The sequence below is a fragment of the Thamnophis sirtalis genome, unplaced genomic scaffold, assembly GCF_051295495.1.
Source record: "Thamnophis sirtalis isolate CommonGarterSnake01/CBP01778 unplaced genomic scaffold, rThaSir2_p1.2 scaffold_13, whole genome shotgun sequence".
Taxonomy (NCBI): domain Eukaryota; kingdom Metazoa; phylum Chordata; class Lepidosauria; order Squamata; family Natricidae; genus Thamnophis; species Thamnophis sirtalis.
In genome coordinates this window covers 15,352,263-15,373,578 of record NW_028261393.1, presented here as the reverse complement: position 1 = coordinate 15,373,578, position 21,316 = coordinate 15,352,263, and the positions used below count along the sequence as shown (strand labels likewise).

The window sequence follows — 21,316 nt, the reverse complement described above, 5'->3', positions numbered from 1 at the left end:
TAAAAATAACATTTGGGAAGAAAGCAATATTGAATTGCTTTTGAACAATGGCCAGGAAAACCACACTAAGTCCTACAAGGTCGAACTCAACTACAAGATGGATGTGTTGTCTTATACCAGAGGTCCCCAAATCCCTGGTCCATGGACTGGCACCGGGCCGTGGTGTGCCAGAAACCTGACTATGCAAACAAGTGAAGCACCATCCACAGGAAGCAGGAAGCATGCAAAACTACACTCCCTCCAGTCCACTGAAAAACCTCTCTCTGTGTAATCAGAGTTGTGTTTTAATTTTCCTATACAGAATATCTGTCTCGATGCAGAATATTCTTTCTTGTTCTAATATTGCAAGTACCCTGTAGTCTCCACCATAAAAGAACCATGAAATATTTGGAGGGAAAATTGTAGGTGGACCGTTGGTAGAGGATAAAGCACTAGTGAATGACAATCTATTGTGCAAAAAAAAACCTCCAGATCCAAATCAAGTGTTGAGTTATTGAAGATATTTTCTCAGATAAATTGCCTTGCTCCTAAATGAAAATGGTAACAAAGACAGAATCTTAACTCTATTACATCAAATTAATCCTTTAATTTTTAGACCATTAAAAGCAATCTTACCCAGTGCTTTTGAATATTCAAGATGCACGAAGTAAACACGCATGTAGTTTTTAAAATATTGATTTCCACCACTAGGTGGAAATATGGGCAAACTATTATTTTCTCCTCTCTTCTTCAGATTTTCTTAGCCGCAAGGAGGGAAAAATAAATCTCAATACTTAACCATAGCTTCATTGCTGTCCTTTCCTGAATTATAAAAATATTTTCTCAAATATTTTTTCAAAGAGGGTTTTTTTTTTGAAGCTAAGAGAGATAAGGTTTTGTACTTTGCATCTATCTTCACAAAAGCCATTAAATTCTTATCACAGATTGTTTATAGTCTCAAGATTCGGCATATATAAATAGGCAAATGTAAATACCTTCCATGTTTTTTCTCTTGGACACATTCTAGAGACCAAATTTCCCTTATATCTAAGCCTTTTTTGTTATTGCACCAAGGTCTGCTGAAAACAGATAAGAGGAAAACTCAGTATAGTGTACTGATTCACCTTTAGTCTTGAAACTCAGTATCTATTTCCCCGCCCCCTCTTTTCTTAGCCCAACATATGTCACAGGGTGGTATTGGAGAGAAAATTAGGGAGATCTCATGTAAGCCACCTTTAATTTTTCGGCGAAAAGATGAGATAGAAATTTAAGAAATGTTTTCCCTAAGGTTGTCCTTCAGATGTCATTGACTTCAACTCCCACAATCCTTAGCCACCATGACCAATTGCTAATTAGTAAAGATGTAGTTCAAAGGTTTTTTTAAGCATAATCTGGGTACTCAGTTTTTTTTTGCTTTTTCCCAAATTTCTTGGAAGCAGCCTTTGAAAAGAGCCCAATAGACTCATCTTGGGACAAATCAGAGATTTTTTTTTGACAGCTATACCATATATTTTAAGATCATATGTATATACATCCTATGTATATACCATATATCCTAAGGTCATATGTTAAAATGTATAACTAAGAAAATATGAATTCAGGCATCACAGTACTGCAAAATCGTAAGAGAATAAATGAACCATTTGGGGGACAGGGGAAATCTCTCAGTCCATAGAATAATGGGGCATGAATTTACATGGTTGGAATTAAGCTTGCTAATGGAAGCTTTTATGTTACAAAAGGATTATTTGCCTTCTGAAATAATTTCAGCACGCTGCCAGAACAGAATGAAGTTACCTATGGAATTGAAGATGACAGCTGCTGGAGACTCAAGGCTGCTGCAGAGCACTTAGGTGTTTGTATAGTTTAAACAGCTTTGCTACATACAACAAAAAATTACTGAAGAAAAGGAAAACAGATTTGGGATTTGTTTGTTCCTTTAAAAAACCCCCATCTATGTGGACTTTTTAAACAGAAAGCAACAGCCTGAATGCTAGGAATTTTGGGACCCATTAAATATATTTTACTAGGAAATGAGATATATTTTTCATAAGTGTGACCTTGTTCCATGCTTTTTACCCTCCTTTTTTACTCTATTTTTTTTTCTGAAGGGAAGGGCACAAATCATGGGGATAAGCAGAGAAACATCAACACATCCATTTTGGTGATGTTTCTATTAAAACTCAGAGCATTTTAAAAAAAGTTAATCTCAACAAACACAGCCTCTCACACAGCACTGTGGTATACTTACATCTAACATCCACTTTCCTTTCACATTTTCTACTGTTAATTTTATTCTGGGATGTTTGCCTACCTATTCAGTGTTTCTTGCAACCATTCACGCATCAAATTCTTCCTTTGTTTTGCTGTGCTAGTTTATTTGATCTTCTGCATTTTTGCTCCACGTATGCCATCTTTTCCTAATCAGATTGAGGAAGGCCATTTTATGTATTTTTCTTGGTTGAGCCATGAAATTCCAATGTTTCCAAAACTACATCCTGATCCAGATAAAAGACAACTGTGCCTGCACAATGTATTATCTCCTTGGTTGGTGGGATGCAGGGAAATGTGTTTTGGATTGCAAAGTAGCCTCTAAAGATTCTAGCTTTCAGAGAATAACATGAACATGCAGAGGATAAAATTGGGAGGCGATTGTACAGTACCTGTGCCACACTGCCCAAAGTACACCTAAACAGATCAGTACTATTGTTATCAGGGAACACTATATACAGTAGTGTGAGTAGTGATCACACTACTCACATTGACCTAATCTATATCTATTGTCTTATTAATATCATTATATGAAAAACTTGGTTATTGGAAATTAATATTTAGGGGCCCATCAGGTTACAGGAATGTTGAAAATGGAAAGGCTGCATGTAAAGTAATGGTGTAACTGGAAAAATGTTAAAATATGGATATGATTTACTTATGGGATGACTTTGCTATGCAAACAATGTGAGAAATTGAGTTAGAGCCCAACAACTATAAAATGCTATATTATTGGTTTCTTTACAAAGATAGCAAGGTGAATGCAAAAAAATAAAAGGAATTCACTTCATATACAGGCCTGGCACACACAGATAAATGTTTACACTTTAGTTGTGTTGCTCTTTTGGGTAAAGATAATATTGTAACACTGTTGATAAAGCCTGCAAGTGTTGATGGCCACTGAGCCTGTGTAGTCAATCCTTGGTGAAGCCAAGACTATTTGATATAATTCCCATCCCATCCCCACATGATGTACCAGTTGGAACTCTGTTCCTCTGAATATTCCATATGCAGCTTTGAACATCTGCAGAAGTCTGTATGTAGAAGCAGTTCCTTCTCAGGTGTATAAGATATCACAATAACCATTTGCTCAAATAAGTGTATCCCGCTTATGGAGAAATCTAATCGTAAAGTTCATTGTCATTTGATTGTCACAGGAGTAGGCAGATTTCAGATTTAATTGGAACTGTTTCCTTCCTTTTTGAACCATGTGCAAATGGTTCAGGAAAATGAACAGTCTTCGTTTAGCGATTGCTTTGCACAATGACTGTCCAGTAACGACAATGATGAAAAAGTAACTCTGCAGCCAAAGTTTACAAACTTTGCAGATTTGTAAAAGAAAGGAAAACTGCGGTCGTAAACACAATTGTGGTTTTACTTAACAATCACATTGCTTAATAGAGTTGTGATAGCTAAATGAGGACTACCTGTACTGAATTTAAAAACTGAGATGCCTCTGAGAATACTTTCAGACCAGGAGTTTGTTTTCAGTGTCACAACTGGCAGCAAAAGTTACACAGAAATGAACCTAATAAGTACTTGGAGTGTCAGGATTGCAATTAGGGGGAAAATGTGTAAAAGTCACTTCCATACCATAGCTAAGGAAACTAGGTGGATAGTTCCACAAATTGAGGATATGAGGGAAACTTTATCAGAACTACAATTATTACACAGATTGTTTCCCCACAAGTTCGTATTTTTACCTCCCTCCCAAGTGGTGGAGGAATTTGGGAAGGAAAAGGACAATCGTTATTTTTTGTTAAATCATTAAATGTCAGAAGTCTTTGTTGCAGATTCTGCCTATAATGGGCTGCATGATTGACTTGAAACTTTTGTACATTTCTTTATGGGACAAAGCAGCATAGCTTAAAACATTACAACAACCGGTCAAGCAAAAATAGTCTTTATTCAAATTTAATGGAAACAGGGGTCACTGTACTTTTGCAAGATGGGGAAAAATAAAAAATATAAAACAAGGATATTGTCACAATACCAGAATGTGGAGCTCTACTTTTGTTTCTTCCCTTCCTATAGTTTACTGTAGGTATCTATTTTCCTGACTGTGCTATTCACATACTCTGCAAGTCCAAAATATGAAACAAAAAAAAAGTATTATGAAATTTAAGACTTTTCACTTTTCACTAAATGGCATACACATCAAGGGGCGTCAATTTAAGGGCAAATTGTTGAAATTACCATACCTACCTAGGAGTCATCATTCCAATCTTAGAAGCCCATCAATGCAATGCTCCGTCTCTATGGCTGTTCTGGAAATCTAGGATGATGCACCGTACTGAAGAAAGCCCTCGGTCTCTAGTACCAGAACGCGCAACAGAGAGGGAGCACTGGACCAAACACTTACTAACACACCATTTGGGGGGGGGGGGATTAAAAATGTACAGCAGTGACATGTGTTCTACTCCAATCACTTGTGCTACAACTACCAAACATGTACAAAAGACTTCTCATAGAGCTCTAAATGTGGGTTGCAGCAAGTTTAGGATCTGGAACGAGATCGCGACCTAGATCGAGAATGTGACCTAGAAGCAGATCTCGATCTAGACTTCGACTGGGATCTCGTCTTTGAAACGGATTTGGATCTGGAGCGAGATTCTGATTTGACATTTTTAGACTTGGAATTTGATCTTGATCTTGATCTACAACTGGTGTCCATTTCCTCACCCTCGCCTTTGGCGTCTTTTGGGTCAGGTTCTGTTTTTATACGCTCTTTTTCCTTGGATTGAGACCGAGACCTAGACCTGGACCGCTCTTGATCTTCTCTCTTTTTCTTCTTGCTACTAGACTTGCTGTCACGTTTATTCCTTCTCTTGTTTCTCTCATTTCTGCTGTGACTCCTGCTCCTGCTCCTGCTGGCCTCCCTGCTCCTCTTCCTACCTTTCCTTTTGTCCTTGCTCTTGCTACGGCTTCTACTCCTGCTCCTTTCTTTGCTCCTGCTCCTTTCTTTGCTCCTGTTCCTTTCTTTGCTCCTGCTCCTTTCTTTGCTCCTGTTCCTTTCTTTGCTCCTGCTCCTTTCTTTACTCCTGCTCCTTTCTTTGCTCCTGCTCCTTTCTTTACTCCTGCTCCTTCCCTTGCTGACACTCTTCTCTCTCTCTTTACTCCGACTGCCCCTAACGCTTCTCCTTTCCTCCCTTTCTACCCTCTCCTTACTGCCACTCCTACTACGGCTCTTACTCTTACTCTTTTCTTTGCTGGGACTTCTGCTTTTTGCTTGGTGGTCGCCATCATTTTGAACTATATCCTGTGGTTTGTCTTTACTTTTACTTCGAGATTTCTCAGCGCTTCTACTGCGGCTCCTGCTTTTATCATCTTTACTTGGACTCCTGCTTTTTTCCTTTTGGCCTCTGCTATGACTTTTGCTCCGACTGCGGCTCTTGCTTCTGGAATGAGATCTAGATCTGGTAGTCAAAAAGAAAAAAGTAGAAAGTTTTGCAGGTATTCAATAATTTGGTAGCGCCAGATCTTTATCTTGTAATTCAGCAGACATCTCAGACAGTTCAAATTTCAGATTGTAAACATGCCGACTACTTAAATAACACTTATTTAAATTTTCAAAATTATGATTTCAACGATATTCTAAATGCTTAATAACCCCCTGCATCCCACAGTGTAAGGCATATAACTGTTGATTATAACACTATATAACACTTCCTGAAGAGCAATTATACTGCCAACTTTTTTTAGAATGCATGTTACTGGAGCATAAGCTTAAATTATGTCCACTATTAATTAAACTTTACTGTACCTGGATCGTGATCTGCTCTTTGAATGGCTGCTTTTACTACTGCCACTGCGACTCCTGCTTTTACGGGAATGTCTGCTTCGAGAGCGAGACCTGGAGGTAATACAATTGTATCACAATTGTTAAGTCATCATGGGCGTTCAAGAGAATCAGCTGAGCATGGCACAGAAATCCCCTTTGAAGCTGCATAACACAGTACAGCAGAAGGCACTACCTCCCTAGAGCATTTCTGAGACAGCATAGTTCTGTCTATGTATTATTAAGAAATCTAACAGGGTTTGTTTGTTTTTTGGTGGGTTTTTTTGCATATGGGGCTCCATAAAGCCTTCTAATGTCAAAGATAAGATTAGTTTCATTAAGGAAAACAAAAGGCAGCTTTGACAAAGATGTAAAAAATGAATAAAAGAGAATGCAATTGTGGTCACTGGAATTAGGAAAGAAAGCAGGAGGGATTAAGTTTAGATAATAATTTTGTTACAACTCAAAATACAAAGGCACAAGGCTTTTCAACATGTTGCAGAGGAAGATCCAACCTGTTATTTTATTTGCTTTTTTTCATCTTCAAGAAAAGTTGTTCATTATTTAACAGTTTCCATGCTTGTAGTGAAACCATTTTTTGTATGTTCAAATATTTCTGCATGATGTGGAACCCTTCACTATAAGGGTTCCAACTGATATACTATGGAGTTAAAAACTGCTCAGTACTACTTAAATGTTGACTTGAACATATGAAGGAAACTCTTGAACAAAACTCAAGTCATTGATCAGCCTAGCTTTTATTCTCTTCAATAATTGGTAATAACTTTCCAGGCTATTTTTCAAAATTTTATCTAAACATGCCAGGCAATGATTTCATGACATTTTACAATCTAAATATATGTTCTGCCAATGAGATACTGCCATTCTTATGCTGGATCTAGCTTCTGATTCTAGTTTGCAAAATTGTACTATATTTATATATTTGTAAATAAAAAGTAAAATGTATCAAGATTTTCAATATAGTAAAATATAGTTCTTCTGTTTCATCAGGTTCCAGATTTCATGCAAAGATCCTCAATTAACATAATTTTCCTGTATAAACTCTATTATCTGCTTCTCTATAGAACAGCTTTACAGCAATGCCTCTTGGAAAGGATCATACATCCCTTTCCTCAAACAGGTAATTTATCTGATCCTCAAATGAAATGCCTATGGCTTCCCTCAATGGCAAATGGAGGCTGGAGATATGGATTCCATAGGTGTAAATATAATTGTCCTAGTTGTTCAACAGTATAATGCCAAGTCATAATTTGGCATTATTCCTGAACCACACCTCTACTTCTGAGAGTTTTGGTTATTTTAACACTTCACTGCTTTTCCTGCAAGTGAATATCCTGTTTATTTTTCATTAACTGTTCTGAACTATTGCCCTAGTAAGCATGACATTATGAACAAACTTACCTTGAATGAGTGCGACTTCTGGAGTAAGAACGGCGGCGCCTGGACCCAGGCCTATCTTCCACTAGTCTTATCTTTCTACCATTTACTTCTGTCCCATCCAGTTTTTCAAGGGCTCTTTTCATGTCTGAATAAGATTTGAATTCAATCACACCTTCATTTTTTCTCCCTTTGTGTGCGTCAGCATATGTCACTTCACCTGCCTGACGCATATAATCCTAAGAACAGATACAGGGTTTCAGTACATTTGTCTAATTCTGATACTGCTACAAATGAAAAAAAACGAGACACATATCTACCTGCACACTTGGTTGTGTCCTGATATGCACATGTAGTATCTGTATGTCTAAATGAATTACTGACTTATTGACCAAGATTTTCTCATTTCCATATCTCTAGCTACCTTTCAACTTCTAGGTGTCGCAATTAATTGCTAATTTTACCTAAAATATCAACGCCTTGCTTTTCAGGACATCATTTTTGTAGAATTTTAAAAGGAGATGGAACAGGACAAGAAATCAATTGGGGGGGAGGGGCAAAAATGGAGGTAGTTATAAAGGCTGGAATTTGCAAGGCGGAAACAAGACCCAAAGGACTAGACAATACCATTGGGTACACGGTTACAATAAAGGTGTAATCAACAGCCCTGCATGAGAAATGCATTGTAAGCAATCAAAAAAAGCTCATGATTTATAACTTGAAGAGGCAGAAAAGAACACACATGCATACATAGCTGGTTTTTTAAAGAGTTTCTTTGTCGAGGGCTACTCTGCACCTGCAATATTTATCTCCTACAGGAATGTACAGATAGTCCTTGACTTACAACAGTTTTTTTAGTGATGTTCAAAGTTACAATGGCATTGAAAAAAAATGATACATGATTATTTTTCATACTTCTGACTGTTGCAGCATCTGAATTGTCAGATGCTTGGCAACTGACTCGTATTTATGATAGTTGCAATGTTTTGGGTCCATGTGATCACTCTTTTTGACCTTCTGACAAGCAAACTCAGGGAAGCCAGATCTAACAACTATGTCACTATGTCAGTGATTCATTTAACAACCATTGCAAGAATGGTCGTAAAATGAGACATTAACTTAACAACTGTCTCACTTCACAACAGAAAATTTGGGCTCCGTTGTTGTTGTAAGTTAAGGACTAATTGTACTTGAGAACAGTTTGAATCCCTAGAGATAAAGAACTATTCCAGTGACCTGTATGTAACCATGACAATTCAAATGCCCCAATGAACAGTGATCCAATCATAAAAAGAAGAGCAAGCCACTGCAACAAGTGCCCCAAAGAAGCAGTTGCTCTTAGCTTTTATGAATAGCTTCTAAAAGATCAAGGTCATGCGTGAAATTTGATATAGAGACTTCTATTCTTTCGGAAGCATTTCTCTGTACTTAATAGGTAATGTAATATAGGTAATAAAGAGCATAGACAGTGAACATTTCATGCTCAAGAAACTTACAATTACGCTTAGTACACTGCATTGAGATTTCAAATAAAAACTATAAATACTTTTATTTGGAAACAAATATCTATTTCCTTTGGTATGGATTATATAGCAAGAATTAAGACTTCAATTTATGTTTGCACTACCCATCACTAAATCAGAACTGGCAGAAGCCCAGACACCACTTACCTTCAAATCCTGCCAACTGCAACGGCTTGACAGATTTTCAACGATCAATCTGTATTCAGTACGGGTCGGAGGCCCATACTTATCTCTTCCACTTCTTCTATAACCATATCCACCTTGAGATGTGATAAGCAGATGCAGTACTTTAGCTAATATAGTGGAGTTAGGAATTAAACCTACACCCCCCCACCCCCTCCTCCAAACAATGTAAGAACTAGTCTATCCAAGTTACATTAACAATTTCCCACCCCCGCCCCAGCCTAAACTACATTCTCCCTGCTTTAAATGTAATACTAATAGAGCCAGCCAGAAATCTACGTACACATGTCTAGAATATTACCACAATAAGACTGTATATTTTACATTAAATACTAATATTGAACATGCATCTACAATTACTTTTTTTAAAAATAACATTTTTTTTGAAAACAAAACAACCAAATCACTATAGTCAGTTACTAATGTTACTTACATTGATTTAAAGTTTTCTGAATATCTGACATGAATAATGGTTTTCAGGCACCTATTTCAGATTAATCACATCTCTCTCTAACCCTTGGGGTCCTCACCACCCAGGTCTAATGGGAAAAAGTTGCGGTCGTCACATGGCTTCCTTTTGGTCAGCCAAGGGCCACAAAGGTCAAAGAGCCACTCATGGAAAGGCAACCCAGGGTCAGCAAATGGAACAGGCAGTCATCTTAGCCTCAAAGGACTCTTAATTGAAACATTGAGGTCTTAGTTAAGTCTATGTTAAACAAATATTTACATTACAAATAAACCATTTAAATATTTACAAAAGTAAAATAACAAAATTAATCTCATTTATTTAATTACATAAAAAATGTTTAATACAAATTAACATCTAGATATTACTTTAATAGAAACCACAGTAGTCAAAGTTTACATTTTAAAAAAAATTACAGTTTTTAAAAATATTCTATTTTAAATAGAAAGAAGAGTCACTGGTACAATGGTATGTAGTGCTTACTGCGTCCAGAACCGTAACTGCTGTCACGTCGAGGGCCTCGAGCATGCTCAACAATTACACGCTCCCCACAAAGATCTTTGCCGTTTAGTTCATAAACAGCATCGTCTGCATCACGCACATCATCAAATTCAACAAAGCCATACCTGGAGAAGAGAAGAAACGACTCCAGAATCAAATATGTCACCAATTACCTCAGCAGGTCCGCTGGCAGTAGAAACTATTTTGAAAATTAGGGAATGTGGGAGATACGTATTTCAGAAAGCATCTTCCTCCAAACAAAAACTAAGCCTGTTGATGGCAACAAAGGGTTTTCCTTTGTTGCCATTAACAGGAAGAACATGTTGTAACTATTATTATTATTTTTATACAAAGCATAAAGTTATGGCAGCAGGTACTAATAGCTTAGGAAATCACAGAGACAAACTGTTCTCTGGCATTAAGGCTTTTATAATTTTTTCTTTTAAAAAGACAAAAGAAAATCAAGTTATTTAAAGCACATTATAGACAGGAAGTAGACCACACAACACAACAACACACTTAGGAGGCTGGTAACTTTACATAAGCCAATCTGGCTCTTTTGAAAGTTTCTGCTATAGGTGGACCATACGGAAATTCTGTACTGGATCTTCCTGCATTTAGGAGACCCTGGGCAATTGGCATTGCTTAAAGGCTAGTAGTCACCAAAGAAACAAAGGGGTTGTGGGCTGTTGTGAACAGCTTCTGGATAGAAATTCTTACCTGGCTATCTTACATTCTTACAGGGTTGACTAGAGTGAACCTTTGTTTTCAAATATGAGGAAAGGAAGAATAAAAGAAGCAAACTGAGGCAATTTCAGAAAAAAACCCATTATGCTTTCCATATTTTGCTAATTACTTTCTTCTATTTCCCCAAAACAGAAGCAAAAAATTAATGGAATTCTTTAAAAAGGCCTTATTATGAAACATAATCTCTTTTTAAATGAGTGATATATTTTCCAAATGTTTTAGTCACCCATTAAAATAATATTAGAATGCTTAATGGAAGGAAACCTTTTGCATTAATATTTCATTAGTTTTTTAATTCTAGAACATTTCATGATATCCAAATATGCTCTTAGTCTTTAAAGTTAAGCCATAATGTTTTTGTTTACTAGTGACATATGCTTGAGTAGCATATGGTGAAACAAATGGTAGCATTCTAGAATTAGATGATTCAAATTACCAAAATCTGTAATTTTGGTTGCAAAAAGTTAAAATTTATTCTCTTGAGTCTGTAATCCTATGCTTTAACTGGGAGTTAGCTTCACTAACAAACATACATATAAATATAACATCCAAGTAAATATCTAGGCAGGATTCTTTTTTATAAATTATCTTGAGACGTTTCACTCATAAAGGCTTCTAAAAAAAGCCAGATAGTATAAAATGTACATGCTATCTGAAATAATTAATGTAGTTAAAGAAGTAAATATTTGGATTGATAGCATAAAAAAAAACACTTTTCTACCAAATAGAGAAAAGTGCTTTTTCAAACTTTCAAATTATCAGAAATTGTATTTCCCTAGTTGCAATCCACTCGTTCTTTTGCTAAAGGCAGATTCTGATGGCATTCATCTCCTGAAATTTTAGTATTTAGAAATCACCAGTGGTCTGAATCATCAATATCTGACAGAAGTCTAGGAGATGCTGCTAGTTGTTCAACAGTTGGTATTTTGAATGGTAAACTAGTACAGCAGTAAAGCAAGCATCTAGCTCCCTAATATTACTACCAACCAGAGTAAAACAGTTATATGTGATATCATGCTGCCATTTCAAAGCTTCAGAATAAGGTAAGGGATAAGATCCCAGCAAACAAAAAGAAAAATATTACCCCAGAGACATTAAAGCAAGTCAAAAAGTATGGACTTTTTAATGTGATCCCAATTTTGTTTTTCTCATATATATCCCATATTGTTTTATCCATATTGCCAATTTCTCACAGAATAAGCAGTTACAATCTACTGCAGTAAAGCCATCTGCAGTTTGCTAACTAAAATTTACAAACATTAAAACAAAGCTGACAAATTAGTTTTCAAAAAAGTATAAAGATATTGTCATCTAGAGTTAATATTGTTTTAGCTACTAAAACTCTTGGCCCATTAATAACAAGTCAGCTGAAAAATTAAATTTGGCTAAAATAGAAAATGCAAGAGTGTGCTCAAATTACAATAAAACAATTTGGTGTTAATATGCAAAATCTCTTGAATACCCCATGAACTTTTACTGTCAATGATAATTTGAAAAATTATACTTCTATTTCTAAGTACCGGTAATCATTTAGTTTACTGTGCTGTCTAAAGCAGCGACCCACAACTTTTTGGGCAACAGGGATCGGTTCCACGGAGAGATATTTTTCCATAGACCAGAGGGGGAGTGGGTTCGCATGCTGCCTGCATCCCAGGGATGCAGCTTCACTTGCTTGTGGAGCCTGGTTTCTGGCATGCTACAGCCCGTTGCCAGATCCTGGATCAAGGGCTGCGGACCCCTGGTCTAGAGTTTAATAAACTATACATATTTTCTATCAGTTTCTAGCTGTTATAAGCGTTTGTGCTAAAAAGAATCTACTCAAGTAAAGGAACCCATACAAGATTTAGTCATGTATATTTCACATATCCTGGAACATTTATCCCCATGTGGCAACAATTTCCTGGTCAACCAACTACTGTAGGGGATTATGGATGCCTGTCTACTGTCGCACCACTACTACTGTATCAATTTCACAATGCTTCTTTACAAAAGAAATATTTCAATTTACAATTATTTTTGTAAACTTGTCATTTTTTAAAGAAATACTTTAAAATGTGTATGCATATTTACGTGAGAATACCTAGAGTAAATTAAATTGTATTTCAAATAAACACCTCTAGCGCTGCTCTGTCATGAAATAATTCTTGATGAAAGGAATGAAGCCTACTCCCTTTAAACAAAGGCTTCAGCCCTCTCATAAGGCAATATGTTCTGTAAAAATGCAATGGGATTGGTTCTAAAAACATACGCATTTCAGTGTACTGTTTTACAAGTGCTAAAATGCATTTTACATTAGATTTGTTTAAATTCAACAATAAGTAAAGACAGCATAGCATATATTTTCTAAGCAAATATGTTTTCCTGACCCAAGTCTAAAATGTCAAACACTATATAATTATTTATTAGAATGGCTGCTAATTAGACAGAAGATCTGTTATTAAAAAATCCCAGGTTTAACATCTAACATCTCCAGTTAAACCAAAAAAGACCTAACACTGAAATTAGATGAATGGTCCATGCAAGATGCTGTTTACCCATTGTATAAAATGCCACATTAAAATTGGGCTTGCCTAGTCTTGGTTTGGCGTGTTGCCTGAATTGAACCACTGTGGTTTGTAAACCAGAGTTTGTGGCTTACCATATTGTTGTGGATCTGGCTGTTAGATATTCAATAAGCCATGGTCAATCATAGCACAGCACAATGCATGAACCCAGACAGTACACGGCAGCTTCCAGTACTGCTCGTTCATTAAGAAAAGGGCTTCATCCAGGACCCACTTCCAGCTCCAGGTCTTCCTTCAGGAAAGAAGACATTTCATTTTGTCCTATGATAAGACTTTAAACACGAGATGAAAGCAAGAGAGCCAGTTTGGTGTATTGGTGAAGGTACTGACCTACAACCTATGAGTTCTTTGGCATGAAAGTTGGCTGACTTTGGACCAGTCAGCCCAACCCACCTCACAAGGCTGTTGTGGGGAAAATAGATGGCAGAGGTATTATGCTTGCCTCTGCCAGTTACACACACATATTTTTTTAAAGATGGAATAAAAACTATAATAACATCATCCAAGCTTTGTAATAGTTAAAGCAGAGCCAGTTGGATGCAGTGGTTGAGGCATCAGGCTAGAAACTTTGGAAATCATTTAAGTCTAGCCTTTAGCAAGAAGTCAGTTGCATGATTGTGGGCTGGGTCCCTCTGTCTCAGCCCTAGATGGCAAACTACTTCTGAAAAACCTTGTCAGGAAAACTGACCGAACAAGTCCAGACAGTTTTCAGGAGTCAATGACTTACTTGAAGGCATCTCCTCCCCCAAAACACAACAATCCCAAATACAGGTAGTCCACGACTTACTGCAGTTTGTTTAGTGACTGTTCGAAGTTACAATGGCACTGAAAAAGGGGCTTATTCTTCACACTTACAACCTCTGCAGCATGGTGACTTGATCTAAATTCAGAGGCTCGGCAACCGACTCATATTTATGGCAGTTGCAGCGTCCCGGAGTCGTACAATCCTCCTTTTGTGACCTTCTGACCAGCAAAGTCAATGGGGAAGCCAGCTTTCATTTTAACAACCATGTTACTAAATTAACAAACTATAGTTGTTTATTGCTGTGATTCACTTAACAACTATAGCAAGAAAAGTCATCAAAGGGAGGGGAAAACTCACTGAGCAACAGAAATTTTGGCCTCCAGTGTAGTGGTAAGTTCGATCCTAGGTAGAAACAGATATTTCTTTCTCTGGGCACCTATTCTCTCTGAGTATCTGCTGAACAAAACTCCGCATTGGCGATAGGAAGGGCATCCAGCCATTAAAACACTCTCCTAGCTCCATTCAGCTGCCGACTTCACCCGCAAAGGGATGATTTGGGGGGGCGGGGCGGTTAAATGAAGGTGATGATGTGGTCTTAAGTCGAGGACTACCTGTAGTGAAGGCGCGGGAGGGAAGAAATGGCAGGTTCAAGTCCAGCCACTTGGAAAAAAAGAACCTGAAAGAGAGGGTGACTTTGGGCCGGTCAATATCTGCAATATTTTCTCAGCCGGAAGAGTTCGGGGAATGAAAAGTTTTTGCTCTTGCATAAAAGGCGGGCTAAGAAATCCAGCGCGATTGGATGTGGGGTGACCTCTCCTCTTAAAGAGGTTCCCAAGCCCGCCTTGACCCGGAGAGGAGTGCCCGAATCTCCCTCCAACAGCACCGCATGGACCATAAAGCGGGTCACACACGGAACTTGGCCCAGCAGCGACTGCAAGGCTCACCCCCCTCCCCCCAACACCACAGGAGGATCGGTGGGGGAAGGGAGGGAGGCGCGCGCGGGAAAGGACGGAGAAAGGGCGCGCATGCGCTCTAGAGGGGGGGGGGAGAAAGGCCGCGCTGACAGGAAGAAACGCGGGATGAAAACCCGGGCCGGATTTAGGGCCCAGAGCGGACCTTCCGGGCAACGGGCTGAGGCGGAATGAGAAGATTTAAAAGCCGCCTCACCCGTTCTTGAGATCCACTTCGAGGATTTTCCCGTAGCCTTTAAAGAAGCGCTCCACGTCCCGCTCTCGGGCCTGGTAGCTAAGGCGCCCGATGTAGACCCGAGGCATTTCCCCCGACAAAGAAGAACCGGCGGGGACGGCGGCGGCGACCGAGGGGCGGCGTGGCACGCGGGGGCGGCCGGGTGAGGGGGGGGCGGCAGTGGCGGCGGCGGCGGCGATTTTTTTTTCGCCCCCCTCCCTCTCGCTGGCTCTCGCTGGCGTAGTACACGCACGCAACGGCGTGCGCGCTGACGTAGGCACGTCACATGACGTCGCGGTTAGCTTCCCAGGCAGCTTTTGCGGCGGCGCTTTCGAAGCTGGGCTGTTTCTTCCGGCACGCGGCGGCGGCTCTTAAAGGGGACGCGTTCCTTTAACCGGCAGAGGCGCTTTCTGGAGCAGGGATCTCCAACCTTGGAAACTTCAAGCCTGGAGGACTTTAATTCAAAGCTGGCTGGGGAATTCTGGGAGTTGAAGTCCTCCAGGCTTGAAGTTGCCAAGGATGGAGAGCCCTATTCTGGAGCACGTCCCAGTGTTGAATTTAATCAGAGGAGTGGGTAGCGCTGTTTTCCTGCCTCCCGTCATGGTACCTTGTAGGTGGGCTGGATTCCAACGGGCGTGATCATTTATTAATCTTGCAATTTAATAATTCAAAATTTCTCCACCACTCCTGCATTATTATACAGGTGTTCCTCGACTTACGACCACCATTGAGCCCTAAATTTCTGTTGCTAAGTGAACCCTTTCACTTAGCAAATGTTTCACTTAGCAAAAGTGAATTTTGCTTCATTTTATCACCTTTTGCGCCAGAGTGGTTTAAGTGGATGACTGCAGTTGTTAAATTAGTAACAGGGTTGTTAAGTGAATCTGGCTGCCCCCTTTGATTTTGCTTGTCAGAAGGTTGGAAAGGGGGATCATGTGACCCTTGGACCGTTTTAAATATGAGTCAGTTATATACTAGGCTTTACAGTGCTTTACAGCCCTCTCTAAGCAGTTTATAGAGTCAGTCTATTGCCCCCAATAATCTGGGTCCTCATTTTACCCACCTTGGGGGGATGGAAGCAGTGGTGGGTTGCAGACAGTATGCCCCGGTATGGGCGTACCGGTGCCTGCCTGGAGCACCAGGTACCGTTCGGTACAGTGCTCCAGAGGGCCCACCCACTCGCCCTCACTCCTTAACTATCCTTTAAAGCCTTTGGCGCTTCCCCACACGTGCACGGCACGTACAGCACCTGCACGATGCTCCACAGAGCGGCTGGAGTGTCGTGGAGGCTTGCCGAGGTGTCGCTGGAAGGTAAGACACATGAGCATGCTGTGTGCATGTGCATGTGCGCCTCACACGTTCATGTGGAGGACACCGGGCCCCATTGCAACCATACTGGTTGCAAAGGAATCCGGAACCCACCACTGGATGGAAGGCTGAGTCAACCTGGAGCCTGGTGAGATTTGAACTGTCAAATTGCGGGCAGTCAGCAGAAATAGCCTGCATTTGTCAAATGTTGCTGTCCTCAGTTCTGCATGAGAACCCTGAATACATGGTGGGAACCTCTTTAGTACAGAATGTTTAAGCTAATTTATTTGAGAACTATGGATGTTATTCAGACTCCTTTTCCTGCCCCTCCCAAAAGTAGTTTTTCTCCAATTGCCCAGGACAGTTGAGCAAGCTTATTCCCATTCTAAGGTACACTTTGGTGGTGGCACAATACGAATTATATCACAGGCTGTTTATCTTTTGTTTTATGCTACTACAAGATACACCATGGTTAAGCGAATCACGCGATTGTTAAGCAAATCCATCTGCCCCCATTGACTTTGCTTGTCAGAAGCTGGCTGGGAAGGTCACAAATCCTGTGACTCCAGGATGCTGCTATTTTTGTAAATACATGCCAAGCCCCCGAATTTCGCTCATGTGACTATGGGGATGCTGCAATCATCCAAAGGGCAAGTAGTGGTTCTATAACACTCTTTTCAATGCCACTGTATCTTTGAACAGTTGCTACATGAATGGTTGTAAGTTGAGGACTACCTATAGAGCTACGGTGGCGCAGTGGTTAGAGTGCAGAACTGCAGGCTACCTCTGCTGATCACCGGCTGCCAGCAGTTTGGCAGTCCGAATCTCACCAGGCTCAAGGTTGACTCAGCCTTCCATCCTTCTGAGGTCGGTAAAATGAAGGCCCAGATTGTTGGGAGAAAGAGGCTGTAAGACTTTTGGAATGGGCTATAAAGTGGTATATAAGTGCTGTTGCTAAATTTGCCAACAGTAAAATTTTCAAACCCTTGATATCTACACAACATTTAGAAAGAATGAAGTAATTAAGCAAATGCTTGGGTAATAGGGAGTGCCCTATGTTGCTTTGCAGGGGCTGTTTGGATGATAGAACTGGCTCCTTGTCCCCCTATTGTCTTGGTGAGAGAGCAGGTCTTTCTCTCTTGGTCCATTTTATCAAATGATGACAGCTAACCCCAGAAAATTGAGGGTGCTTCATCACTGGAGGTTTACCAGAAGAGTTCAGACAGTTCAGACAGCCATTTGCCTGGAATGGTATAGGGCAGGGGTTGTCCAACCTTGACAATTTTAAGACCTGTGGACTTCCAACTCCCAGAGCTCCCCAGCTAGCATAGTGTTCCCACATAGGCTTCCCAAGAGCATGAAACAAACTTCTTGTCCCGACAAAACCCCCTTTTTATTAAGTTACTGTGAATTCCTCTCATCCACATCCAGCAAAGTCTTTCAAGGGTCAATTTACAGTCACAGATCTTCTCTGGCTTGGAGAGCTGACAGGCTGATATCTGCAAAACTAGGCAAGGAGTCTCAGAGAGTCACCAATTAAGTGAACTAATTGTCTACTGCAACTCCCCTCCCTCTCTTCTCTTATTTCCCCTGGGAGGGGCCATTTACTGTCCACCTGTGTTGTTACTCCCAAGTTGACCCTTGTTCCTTAGCGGTTCCCTTCATCTGGCAACCCTGCGCATGTGCACACTGGGAACAGGCTCCAGCTGTTTGTCTGCCTCGCTGAGGTCTGACTCAGAAAGCAGCTGATAACTGTCGGATGGCCCTGGCCTCATCTCTGCCTCCAACAGAGCCCTCATCAGAGCCTTCCCCAGACTCTAGGACTGGCCCATGTTCCTCCCCAACCTCCTCACTGTCCGAATCTACTGCCAGGGATTGGCTTAGAAGACCTCCGAGGTCCCTTCCAACCCTTTTGTTATATGTTTTAATTTTCCCTCAGTCTTCAAAGATGACCCGTGGCTAACAGTTCAGGAAAATCAAAAGCAGAAACTGTTTTTAAAACAAGTGTAAACATTGCTGAGAAAGTTGTTTTAAATCGATTTTAAATGCCCTTGAGTGGGCCACCTCCCCCCACCACTTCAGCTACAGCCTTGTTCTATCCCATTAATCCCTGTGCCTCGTGGAGCCAATTCTTTCTTCTCTGCCCATCATGGCAGCAATGATAACAGGAAAATGGTACTCATTTCTCTTGCAATACAACTTCAGCGAAGACGGCCATCACCATCTGCAGCCTGCTGGTGCTAATGGTCTGGAAAGAGACCCTCCATGGTGGTTGCCATCCCAAGGGCTACGAGTTCCCCCTGGCAGATTGCTGTGTGTATGTGTGGGGGAAATGTTTATAGAAAATCTAATTGCTTGCTCGTAAACAATGCCATTCCGTGACGAGGCAACACATTGGCTTCCTAAGCCCTAGTTGTCAGTGCTTTCCCCCTGATTAGGGACACCGAAGCAGTTTCCCAACTCAGCCATGTTCTGTGCTCACTGGCTCATGTATGATAAACGGCAGCTGCTTCGGCTGCAAAAGCAAAATGCGTGCGCTTGCTTTCTCTCTCCAAGTCTCTGGTTAAATGAAGACAAACTCCTGTGCTCCGGAGATGGAGATTAATGGGCCAAAGGAGTAAGAGGCCAATTAAGAGATGATGGATGAGTCCGAAGAAGGAACGTGGAGCAGCTGCAGAAAAGAGATGGATGGACTCACAAACAGATAACAAATCCAGTCGCTCTGGTTCATTTGGGCCAGGACAGAACGGTAGTCATCTACTTTCCTAGCAAACATAAGAGACGGCAGTTCAATCTTTGCCTACATTCAGATAGAAGGCAAAAAAAAAACCAAGAGCAAGCTGTTGGCTTCAAACAGTCTTAACCAGCCATTAGGCAATTTAATTTTGACTTGAATGTGCTAGGTGAAAAAGCGATTGGCAAAATTTATGGCTTAGCATGTGGGGTAAGCCCAACTACGCTGTTTCCCTGAAAATAAGACCTCCCTGGATAATAAGCCCAATCGGGCTTTTGAACACATACGCTAAAATAAGCCATCTCCTAAAATATTTAAACGCATGTGCAGCTGGTCTCTGCCATTTCCAGTGGGGGAGAGAGAACATGCCCCATGCGCTCCACATGAAACTGCCATTCACACAGAATGGCCTTGTGGAGGCTGCTACTGCAAGCTCTAGCTACTTAGTGGCTGCCATAAAAGGAATAGCAGGGCTGGCAAGAGTGTGCCAGAGACAGAACTTCCAGCTCTCTCTGGATCAGCTGAGACCTCCCCGAAAATAAGGCCAAGCGCTTATTTTTGGCGGGGGTGTGTGGTGTCAAAAGAAAATAAGACTCCTATTTTTTGGGACACATGGTAAACTGTTACTTATTCGATAAAGCAAGCAATCCACAGCTCAATAGGATGTGACCCAGTAAATTAAGTAACAGTGCTTTTGGTACTTGCGTTGTCTGTATGGTTTTAGCACACCGTCCTGGAAATTCAATCAAGGCTGGCTTAGCCCCCCTCCCCCCAAAAAGTAGTTTATTGCAAGGTGCAAACTCACAGGGTTGAAGAAAAATAAAATCTTGTTTGAGTTGAATTCCAACACTTCAAAGACAATCCATATAATTTTCCTGCCCTTGTCATTAAAACTATTAGGTTCCAATTTTTAAACTTTTAAGCATTCTATTTTAGCTTTGCTGCTAATTTAAACATTTATCCATTAAAGATTACCTTTTTAGAGGCCTGTTAGAAAAGCCAGAGCAACATTTTATAATAAGCAATTCACTGGTGATTAAGTTAGAAAGTCTCTTGTACACTAATTTATGGCAAAATTATTAATTAAATTGAGGAAGCATAAAGCTCTTCCATTTGTTATCCTTTGAAATGAAGCAAGAACGTAGACCATTTCCAGAACAGGTCTAGTTATTTGGTTCCCACTGCAAGCTATGTAACAATAAATGGAAACTAAAGCAAACCAAAGGACTCAAAACTAAAATGCCCATATGTCTTTATTATGCCGTGCCCAACTTATGTAGGGCCAACCTATCCTTTCACTGTAATTGTGCCAAGCATTTGTCTAAGCCCAGCGTCTTTATCACTTGCATTTTATACATAAGAGCACATGATTCCTACATTCAAAGGTAATGTATGAAAACCTGACACAAGCGATTAAACCAGTAAGGCAGAAGCAGCAACGCTGTGCAATTGAAGAGCTTCAAGGCTGTCATTTGCTGTTACTAAGGCCAAGGAAAAATCCCATGGGTGGTTAGAGCTAAAACATTTTATTGGAGATGAAAATCACTGACATTTCAACGGTGGTTTTGCAAGAACAGGTTTGTAATCAAATGCAATTTGCTTTCATCTCGGTTACAGCCAACATGATATAAATAACCAATTGAAAACTCTTCTTCTTTAGACATTATATCGCAAAAGAGGACTTTTGATGCTGCAGGCTACAATTGCTCCATCCAGGCTCTCAAATTACACTGCAACTATTTAGAAACTCCCCTGGAAGCTGCTTGCTCCAAGGAAAACACTTTGGTGGGCTAATTATTCAGCCACAATTTAATAAACTAGCATTAGAATGAAAAGGAGCTGCTAAGAAATCTACCAAGTGAAACTAGTTTGCCTTATCCAGTGGTGGGCTTCAAAATTTTTTGGAACCTCTTCTGTAGGTGTGGCCTGCTTTC

The 21,316-nt window shown here is 40.2% G+C and overlaps 1 protein-coding gene across 2 annotated transcripts; it reads right to left on the bottom strand.

Annotated features, from left to right (window-relative positions):
- Positions 1-4,137: 4,137 nt before the first annotated feature.
- Positions 4,138-15,554, bottom strand: SRSF4 (serine and arginine rich splicing factor 4). 2 transcript variants are annotated; one of them, XM_014072255.2, is made up of 6 exons: positions 15,323-15,554; positions 10,082-10,224; positions 9,097-9,209; positions 7,451-7,665; positions 6,014-6,103; positions 4,138-5,666 (listed from the first exon to the last, which is right to left on the bottom strand). In XM_014072255.2, exons 1-6 carry the CDS (start codon positions 15,427-15,429, stop codon positions 4,748-4,750), a joined length of 1,587 nt encoding a protein of 528 aa, XP_013927730.2. In that variant the 5' UTR covers positions 15,430-15,554; the 3' UTR covers positions 4,138-4,747. The 2 variants fall into 2 exon arrangements, with proteins under 2 accessions (XP_013927730.2, XP_013927731.2); XM_014072256.2 differs by lacking the exons at positions 10,082-10,224; positions 15,323-15,554 and adding an exon at positions 9,566-10,063.
- Between the last annotated feature and the right edge of the window lie 5,762 nt (positions 15,555-21,316).

Coding starts and splice junctions, on each gene's coding strand:
- SRSF4 (XM_014072255.2), bottom strand. CDS start 15,429: ATGCCTCGGGTCTACATCGGGCGCCTTAGCTACCAGGCCCGAGAGCGG. Junction 10,225..15,322: donor GAAGTGGATCTCAAGAACGG/GTGAGGCGGCTT, acceptor TCTCTTCTCCAG/GTATGGCTTTGTTGAATTTG. Junction 9,210..10,081: donor CAGTTACGGTTCTGGACGCA/GTAAGCACTACA, acceptor TCACATCTCAAG/GTGGATATGGTTATAGAAGA.